Here is a 10657-nt window from a genome sequence, read left to right as displayed (position 1 = left end):
ATTAGTCAACATTTCTTATTTATTTCTTTCATGATCTCAATTTACATTTTATCTGGTATCTTCTATTATATGTCCCTTGATGGCTAACATAACACATATGTAAATGTGTGTATATAGTCAAACATATATATATATATATAATGTATAGGACATATATGCATATTGGTGATTCAGTTGATTCAATGTAAAGCATATTGGCCTAATACTTATTTAAGTAGTTGATACCAGGATTTCAAATATACATTCATATGTTAAATAGACAATTATGGTAATTTTCTTTTTAGCATATGACCTCATTCCTCCTTGTCTCATTTGAGGGATCTCACATCTAGATAATATACTTCTGTCATCAGAAAGCCTTAATTCATTGACTTTTTTCATTTGGATAATAATATGTGCATTTTCAATTCATGGAAAGGCACTTAATAAGTGTAGGGGATTGCTGGACAATATGGATCAATTTAAATAAACCAAAACCTTGCTCACTCTTAAAATTTCACACTAAACTTGAGGACAAAAGATAGAAAGGACATTTCAAAGGACAAACTCAAAAGAAATAATACATAAAATGAGGCAAATTAAAACATTAGTGCTATACCTATTGATCACAGTAAAGTGGGTAAGGACAAACCAAAGGAAATATTTTATGTGATTTTCTGTGTGATAGATACTGCTTCGTGGTAAGACAGAATTTCAGAAACTAGGTGCATGTGGGAGGAATTGTAAAATTTGGTGATCTGTCTTGTGTGGGAATATTAGTCATTGCATTCTGCTGCCATAACGGTACAAAGATGGATTTAAGGTATAAAGAGGAAACTGATTTGATGTGAAAATGTATTAATATAGGTGTTAAAATCATATAAATTAATTAATGGTTTTTGACTGTGGCTGTACATGAATGTTATCTGAGGGACTTTTAGAAAATATTAATGCCTCTTCCCAGATTCTTTTCAACCAGTATCTGAAATATTGAATCTTGACATTGGTGTTGTTAAAAAAATAAAAAACAAAACTCTTGGTGATAATGATGTGCAGCCAGAGTTGAAGACCAGTAGGTTATGTTCATTTTCAATACCCTCAAGATATAGATGTTTTCTGTATATTTCTAGGAAAGAATGCACCCCTTCTACCTGAGGCTGACATTTCACTTTTGAAGCTAATTTCCTGTTGGAGAGACCAGTCTGTGCAGGTATGATCTGATATGACTCATATTGTTGAAGTTATTGGAAGAGTTTCTTTCTATTGTGGTTTATTCATTCTCCCCTTCACCTAAGAGTATAGTAAATGGATATTCTTGTCCTCACAAAATGTCCTCAGTGCATTTCATTTAACAGTTGAAATTCAGAGACAGAGATGAGGGAAATAACTGAAAATATATACAAGGGTGCACCAGTGTAGGGAGTATGTCTGGAGGGAACTGAAGAAGGAAGGTTCATGTTTTACAAGTAACTTAATGTCCACTGGTGTTTCACTTTTGGCATAAAATTGCTTACCATCTAATTTCAAGATGTACCATGGATGTGTAAATAGAGATCACTTTTTTTTATTCCTGAGACTACTTCCTCTTTCAGCTGATTTAGAGAGCTTGTTTCCTCAATTTCCAATGTAAGTCCTTTATCCTCTCTTGTTATTTTAGATCCTAAAAGCTCACTGGGTATTTTTTTTAAATTATATTATAAATATCTGCATTGATTAGATAAATATTTACTGGAACTTTGTTCTCCTTCTTGAATTTGATAAATACCAAATCCTTAAGATGAGAATAGTGATAAGTCCCATTACAAATGGTCATTCTTGGTTATAGGAAAATAAAGATAAGTGAGGAGGAACTATGGGAATTGATACCACAGAACTAGATAAACACTATACACATGACTACTGAAACTTGTTACTTTGCTAATGAGTTTCTGCATGATTTTCCCCTAGCCTCTTGGCTCGTCATCCTTCTGTTCTTATCAGCCACGTCAACCTTTCTTTTAACTTCCAAACCTCATTTCCACTTCAGTGTTCTCTTCAACTGCAATTCTCATTTTTCTAATCATCATTCTGGTATTTGCTCTAAAACCAGTTATTTAGAGAACTCTTCCCTTATCTCAACACTCCTGCCCCCACCCCTCACCCACCCCACAACACCAATAATGATCACATTACCCAGTTTTATTGTTTTGTTGGGTTTGCTCATAATGGAAATTATGTGTTTTTTTTTTTTTTGCTCACTTATCTTCTTAATATTGTAGAATCTTATTGAGAACAGGAATTTTGTCTCTTTCAGCCCTCTTTCATCAGTGTGATAGTGACAGTAGCCAGTCAATGAATATTTGCTGAATGAATAACTGAATGAATTGCTACACAAAAAAGCCTCTGTAACTCTGTGAACCTATATCCCTAAAATGCATACAGCCTTGGGCCTCCCCGGTGGCACAGAGGTTGAGCACTGGGCAGCAAAGCTGCCCGCAGCCTCTGCAGCATCAGTTCAATCCCTGGCCACCGGCGAGGATCCCACATGGTGTGAAGACCTCTCCTGCTGCGCCTGCTGCTCCCCTCAGCAGTGTATTTCATCAGTCTGCTTGTTCTGTTCCCCTCTCTGGCTCTGGTGAATTCTCTCACCCTCCCGCGCTTCTGACTGTACCCAGTGCTTGCATAAATAAATAAATCTTTAAAAAAAATTAAAAAAAACATATACAGCCTTTTAAACAAACATTGCCTCAATAAACATAATTAATTTAATGAAGACAAATAAATTTAATGAAGACAAAAAAAGTATGACACTAAAAATTCTCTGTAATAATCCAATAAACTTTGATACATGTTGCCTTTACCAACATATTAGCAATTACCCTAAAAGAGTCCTTATTAAAGGTAAGATCTTTGTCCCAGTTACCAAGGAATTCCTCAATAAGGATAAAAAAAAAATCCCTAAGGAAAAGAATTCCACAGAACATTTATCTTCAATTGCTCTAAGTAAAGATCTCTTGTAGTTGTTCATTTAACCTTCAAATAAATTTTAATGTGGTTTGGACATGTTTGGACTAATGGACACTTAAGGTTTCTATGATTCTATGATCTTGTGTAAAATGCTGGCAGCAGGACAAGTATTACCGGAGTATTTATTACTCACTCTATTAGAAATCTAAGCTGCAAAGTTCTCCTCTCATCTCTGCCACTAAGCTGACGAATGAGTGTATAAGATAGGTTTCACTTGATTGTTTATTTCCCTCAGGTGTAAAATGGAATGGGAATTCCTAAGCCCATTAGAACAGAGCCTCTTGGAAATATCCATTAAATGCTTCATTAACCAATCCTTGTAATAATTCCTTGTAAAAATAGCTTAATATTCATGGTGCTTTTAATTCTAGCTCCTGATAAATCACAGTTATATAAAATATTGTCTAAAATTCTTTTTAAATGATAAAGAAAATTCCATGCCTACTATCTACAAAATTTACAGAATTTACCATATATATGCTACACGCACATTAGATGAAGTCAAGTGTTGATAGAAACTGTCTACTTTCCAGTTTATATTTTTTGTTATATTTATAGAATATAATATTGCAATAGATAATATATATTAGGCAATGTATACTATGTATAATATATATTAGGTTATATTTTTTCAATATATTTTATTACATATTTATATGATGTGCCATTGCTCTGTGGATTGGATCTCAGCTGAGTACTAATTTTACATTGAGCCTAAAGTGTATTGTTTGAGTTTGCTCCAAATAGTTGTGTGCCATTTGGTATTCACTTTAACGTTTTGTGACTGACTTTACTGATCCTGTGGCTGATATATTTTATCCTGTATTTCTGCTTCCTTTTGTTTTTGATGATACTCATATTTCTTTTTCTTTTTTTTTTAATATTTATTTATTATACATTATGCACGGGAGAGAGAATTCACCAGAGCCAGAGCAGGGAACAAAACAGGCAGACTGATGAAATACACTGCTGAGGGGAGCAGTGGGTGGCAAGAGAGGTCTGCAAGCCATGTGGGACCCTCGCCTGGTGGCCGGGGATTGAACTGGCGCTGCAGAGGCTGCAACAGCTTCGCAGCCCAGCGCTCAACCGCTGCGCCACCAGGGGAGCCCCTCATATTTATTTATCTTATGCTATGTATTTGTAGTGATAAAAATGTCCAGAAGCCCTAAAATTCAACAGTTTAACATGTGTTCATTATATGTAAATCTAATAATTAGAAATACTAAGTGAAATTGCATATATCCCTGTATTTTTTTTTTAGACAGGAATTATTTTATTTATTCATTTATTTATTTATTTATTATAGAGGCATGTTTTATTTATTTATTTATTTTATTTGTTTGTTTGTTTTTTTTGTTTATACATGCACTGGGTACAGTCAGAAGCGCGGGAGGGTGAGAGAATTCACCAGAGCCAGAGTGGGGAGCAGAGCAGGCAGAAGGACTGAAGTACACTGCTGAGGGGAGCAGCGGGCAGCAGGAGAGGTCTGCGCGCCATGTGGGATCCTCCGCTGGTGGCCGGGGAGCAGCCGGGGATCGAACCGGCGCCGCAGAGGCCACGGGCAGCTTCGAAACCCAGCGCTCAACCGCTGCGCCACCGGGGAGGCCCTATCCCTGTATATTTTTAATGAAGAGTAATGATCCAAATTGTTACAGAATATTATATCCACTGGTTGGGAGGACATTCTACTAACAAGTGTGGGCACCTCTCAGAGATGATAGTAATCCCAGAGGGCCATGTAGCCAAACTCCCCATTCTGAGGCATAGACCAAAGTCAAACAAGCTATAGGTCAGAGGATATACTCCAATGTCTCCTGATTTATAAGTATAGAAGAGCAAGTTCCACACCAGATTCTGTGATTGAAAGTTCTCACTCTGGCCTCCCAGTATTGCAAACTGTGTTTTCTAAGTGTGAACATAAAATTCCAGAGTAGTACATCAATTGCCAAAGGTTGCATTTCTAGTAACTATAGTTAGGTCAGAATGTGGGTCTTTTCACAACTGATTCAATTCTCTTTTTAATGCATCATTCATATCTTAGAAGCAATGCTATCAAGTAAAATGCTGGCAAAGTTAAAAAGAAATCAATTGAGTGATGTGAAATAATTCATGGATGATTAACAGTTTGTTCCATCATAGGATAGACATAAACAGAATTCACCTATATTGTGATAGTGTACATTAGTGAGCATCATGTCTAATAGTTAATTTAACATCATATCTCATCAAATGGTAGATAATAATAGGCATGATTCACCAAAATCATGATATGTAAAGCTATATGTTAGATTCATGGTATGCAGTAGCTCTGACAGTGGTGAATAGCTATCACATGAGATGTCTGAGTGAGCATTATGTACAAGTAATGAATGAGCATTATGTACAAGTAGCCTCGTGGTGTGTGATGTTATGCAATCCATTAGCTTTTTCTTATAACTAAGCATATGAGTCTCTGCTGAACAAAAACAGGTTGATGATCAGATTAGGAAGCTACTCTGCTGTTTTGGGCAAGCATCCTATTTTAGAAAGTCAGGGTCTAGCTCCCTCTGCCCCAGCAGTTTAGTGAAAATCCACCATCAGCATAATCGTTCTGTATCTGCAGCCTAAAAGTCTCCCAAGTTTCCATAACACACAAGGGACTGAATAATATTTGGATGTATATTTGTTTTCAGTGTCAGCATCTCTAAATAACCACTCAGTTGGAATTGTGTCAAAGCCTCAACTCTAGGTATCCTATGGGGAGACCTGGGAAAATGCAGAGGGGACAGTGACAATTGTGACAGGACAACTTCTGAGGGGACAAGGAGCCAACATTGGGATGTGGCCATATGAAAGGTTTAACTGTTGGCCAGTTAGTGGGAAGGATAATGGGATAATGGGATGAGTTTCCAAGTTCACCTACATAAGTGGTGCCTTTTTCTCTCTCACTGATTCAGTTCATGACTTTCTTTGAATCCTACTGAACTCCCAGACCTTGCTTCATCTCTTACCAAGAAGAGGCTAATTTATACTGTTACTGGCATTTACTGAAGGGTAAGGGTATGGAACCTTAGGTAGACATGTACTAAAAAGAACAGAGACGCCATGTCAGAAGGTCTGTGGACCAAGTCTGTGTGAGCTTGAATGTCATGTCAAAGGTTGTTCATTTTAAAAATGAACATTTAGAATTAGATGCCCCAAGACAAGCATCTCTCCTCCACCCACACACAGGTCTTTCACTAGGCATCTACAATGATTGGCAGGCACATTTTGCAATATTTTAAGCTACACATGTTCACACAGTTTGTTGAGATTTATTACTAGTTGTTTATTTTAAACCTGTGTAAACCTACTCTAAATCATGTGTTTTTAGCTGAATAATACTTTAGAGCTGGACATTAGGAACTAAACTTGTCTTTAAGAGCAATATGATATATTCAAATAAATTCTCTTTGTCTTCTGGTGGGAATGAAAATATCTTAGGAGAGAAAATTGAGAAACCCTTCAGCTTCCCTTTTAGAATCTCTTGCAAAAGAACAGTATGACAGTTGCATGCCAGTTCTTAATCTCTGCATTTCAACTGTTTCAGATGCTAATTCCCTTTGAACTGAGCGGAGCATTACAACTCATGTGAAACCTATTCAAATCAAATTTTTAGGCTTTAGATTTTGGACCAGACACCTAAGTATTTGTAATAATATTAAAAATAACTCATTAAAAATACAATTAACAGGTAATGGAGGCAATACAAGCTGTTCTCTTGGCAGAAGTTCAACAGCAAATGAAGACCTTGAGAAAGACACCAATGAACAGTCAACCAGAACCCACGTCAGAGAATAGTAACTGTGAGTTGATACAGATCTTGCCAAAGTTAGAGTTAGAGTGTTTTACAGATAGTTTGCCTCTGCAGCGTAAGTGCAAAATTTATTGGCATGCTCTTTCATCATAACTTTTTCTACTACTTAGGATGTGTTAAAGAATGAGTTCACAATATATCATTTCTGCAAAAGGCAAGCAGAGTCCTTTTTCTGACCTATGCTGCTATCAATTTCCTCTTCTAATTGCCAAGTTTTAAAAGAACTTTTAAATGCTATTATAATCAACAAAAAAAGTATTGTTTATAAAAATGGTCTGAAGTTAACTGATAAAAACAAAAATAGGATTAACAGTAATAGCTTAATGGAATGTACAGTATTAGGATACCTGATAATAATGAGTCTGGAGTTTGTTTCCATCTGATACCTTAATAATAGCTTTATGCTATTTGTTTTTTCTTTTGTGAAAATAAGAAACATAGTAGAAGAAAACACTAAACTAGTTTATAGTTGCACCACATTATCATTGTAATTTTATAATGATGATGTTATTGTTTTATGTCTAGCAAGTGAATCTAAAATTCTGATATAAAATGGTATCATTTCTTAGTCCACTCACTGTGATTTTAAAAAAAGAGACAGTAAAAAAATGAGTAATAAATTTGATTTTAAACTGCTAGAAAACTTTTCATGAACAAATTATAATATGGTTAATTATATATTTTTATCAGGAAAACATGATACAAACTTATATGCTCCAGCTTGTTAAAATTTTCCAGGTACTGGGCCTCCCCAGTGGCGCAGCGGTTGAGCGCTGGGTTGCGAAGCTGCCCGCGGCCTCTGCAGCCCCGGTTCGATTCCCAGCTGCTACCCAGCCACCAGAGGAGGGTCCCACATGGCGCGCAGACCTCTCCTGCCGCCCGCTGCTCCCCTCAGCAGTGTACTTTGGTCCTTCTGCCTGCTCTGTTCCCCGTTCTGGCTCTGGTGAATTCTCTCACCCTCCCGCGCTTCTGACTGTGCCCAGTGCTTGTATAAACAAAACAAACAAACAAACAAACAAACAAATAAAACATGCCTCTATTAAAAAACAAAAAAAAATTTTCCAGGTACTTATTTCAACTCTCAAAAGAGATTTTCTTTCTTTTATTTGGTGTTGCTTTTTGGAAGGCATTATGTGGTGAGAAAGGATTAAGTAGGAGGACAGGTTTATTGAGGAAGGACAAAGATCATAACAGGTACAATATTTCCTAAGGCTGTTACAGGGCAACCCCAATGTGAAATCGGTTGGTCTGAGTGTGAGTCCTCACCTGTGTGCTTAAAAGTGCTTATAATGAGACTCAACTGCAGGCACAAACAAAAGGTTAATAAAGGGCTTAATTTACAAAAAGGGGAACTGAAGAGAGGACTAACCCAGGGATAAAGAAAGAGAGAGAAACTGGAAAATGCATCCTACCAGTTCTTCTGAGCTGAGACCCCCATAGCATGCTGAAGGATGGTGAAAAACCAACAACCCCCAAGGCCCACATGTCTCTGGTTATATACCAAGACTAACTACTTAACTCCACCCTTAGTTCCCAGCAATTCTCCCTTCAGTGGTGATGACATTATGGGATTTGTAGTCCTTGGTGCCTTGGAGCTCTTTGAAGTGTATCTTTTTTTTTTTTTTTTTTTTTTTTACACAAGCACTGGGTACAGTCAGAAGCATGGGAGGGTAAGAGAATTCACCAGAGCCAGAGCGGGGAGCAGAGCAGGCAGATTGATGGAAGTACACTGCTGAGGAGAGCAGCGGGCAGCAGGAGAGGTCTGCGCGCCATGTGGGACCCTCGCCCAGCAGCCAGGGATCGAACCGACACTGCAGAGGCTGTGGGCAGCCTTGCAACCCAGCGCTCAACCGCTGTGCCACCAGGGAGGCCTTGGAGCTCTTTGGTCTGGGGTGGGGACAGGTGTCCCTAAAACCAGTGTTTGTGGAGTTTGCTCATGACATCCTGTCTCCCCGACTATTCTCCCTTTTCACTTTTTGTCACCATTTCCATGACGATGAAGGTCAAAAGTGTGGATGCTGGGGTGCAGCCTCAGATGGTAGTTTTTTTAGGGTACAAGGCCAGAACAGTCACTGATGAGGATAAAACCAGTAACTAATTTGATGAAGCTAGGTAACTATTCAAGTCATTTTGTTTGGTTGGTGGAAGTTATGTTTAATTATCTGGCAAATTCACTTTTGTTAAAGTGCTCTTTTTTTATTACATGATATGACTATAATTGCATTTCAGTTTTTAAGCAAGATGTAGAAAAATTTCTTTAATTTCCAATGACTACATTTGAGTTCTTGATTCATGTGGAGAAGCCTGTTAGAGTCATTGACAGGTTTCTTCCAACTCTGCAAAGACAAACGGTGTCATTCATCATGTGTTAACTCCCACGAGGTGGCATTTGTGAGCCTTACTCCTAATCTTAAATATCTAACTAATCCACCAGTCCATGGCCCTCTTCCTAGTAAGAAATTCATGGCAGGCTGTGTAAGTGAAACTTTTCATACGTTTTATTGTCACACATGGCTTACCCATTACTTGAAGTTTCACCAGACTGAGCCCTGTTCTGCTGCAACCGATTCTCCTGGTTAAGAATGTTTGGTACTTTTTCCATACAAAGTGGAAGCGAGTGGGGGGGGAGAACAGAGGGGTAAATCTAATAGTGGGAAAGGCACTAGAACTTAGGAGGTGGATGAGGTGACAATTATACACACGTACAGCTGTGAATTCACATTCCCAAATTTGAAAGAGTGCTTTAAACAGTAGTAAATCAATAAAATTTTATTAAAAAATAACAAATTGTTGGCACTATGAAATTTAGTCTTACTATGACTAAAGACACAGTAGTCTTTTGATTATTATTGAACAATCCATTGTTAATGTTAAAAGAAAACTTCAAGTTAGTAATGAGTATTATGGAATGCAAAAATATTAGAGGTGTTTTATATGCTGGATGATAAAATTTAGAATATTTTACTTAAAAGAAAGAAAACATTCACAAAATGCTGAGCATATATTTTCATGGGAAATGCTGCTTATAAGAAAACAATAATTATATTAGCTTATTAAAGGAGAAACCTAACAGTCATCAAAGAGGAAAATTTTCATGCAATACCATATTGGCTAATAATGTCTCTCTTTACCCCCTTTTTAGAAAAGACTCCTTTTTAAAATTATTCAGAAGAATTTAGTAAAATTATAGGAAACATTTTAGACCTTTATTATAGTGGCATTTACTGAATTGTTTCATGGAATTTAGAGAAATAAGTAAAAGACCAATTTGATTTAGTGGTAAAGAAGATGGTATATGCTGGTTGTGAATATTCTTCAAATTTTATGGGCAGATTAGTCAGCCACAGTGTCAGTCCAACATCCATCACCTTGCAATTTTTATGGTAAGAGGTTTATGTTGTTTGGGTTTATCAAATTCCTGCTCATTTGTTTTCTGTGAGTTTTATTCCTCTTTCCCGCACTTCCCCAATTTTATTCTTTTTTGGTTTCTTGGTGATGAATATCACTTACAAATCATTTGGAAAGTAACAGATGATGGTTTTAATATGTTTGCATCTTCATAAACTTCTTTTATATGAGTATATTTAGGTTCCATAGTGTAACAGTTAGCACTGGGCCTCTGTATATGAGTTTATTTAGTTTATTAGCATTCTAATACTATGACAACAGATCATAAGGGAAAATTTTGAGTACTCTGAGTGTTACCTCACTTTGTCCTTAAATTCTTACACAATCAAAATGAGCTCTAAGGCTCAGTTTCCAACATTTGAAGAATGTGTATAAACAAACAGTATGAAGATATTTCATAGTATATGAAGATTTATCTCATTAATTTTT

General features: G+C 36.8%; 1 protein-coding gene across 1 annotated transcript in view; it reads left to right on the top strand.

Annotated features, from left to right (window-relative positions):
- WDR72 (WD repeat domain 72) overlaps positions 1-10657 on the top strand; it is a gene marked incomplete at both ends in the record, with an annotated part of 175465 nt that overhangs the window by 91021 nt on the left and 73787 nt on the right. The window contains 2 exons of the mRNA XM_084240161.1: positions 1110-1189; positions 6698-6875. Coding sequence (XP_084096287.1) covers positions 1110-1189; positions 6698-6875 — 258 coding nt within the window. The remainder of the gene's footprint in view (positions 1-1109; positions 1190-6697; positions 6876-10657) is intronic.

The sequence above is a fragment of the Talpa europaea genome (genome assembly GCF_964194135.1).
Source record: "Talpa europaea genome assembly, chromosome: 8".
Taxonomy (NCBI): domain Eukaryota; kingdom Metazoa; phylum Chordata; class Mammalia; order Eulipotyphla; family Talpidae; genus Talpa; species Talpa europaea.
Note: the sequence above shows the minus strand (reverse complement) of the source record. Positions and strands in the feature narration are given on the sequence as shown.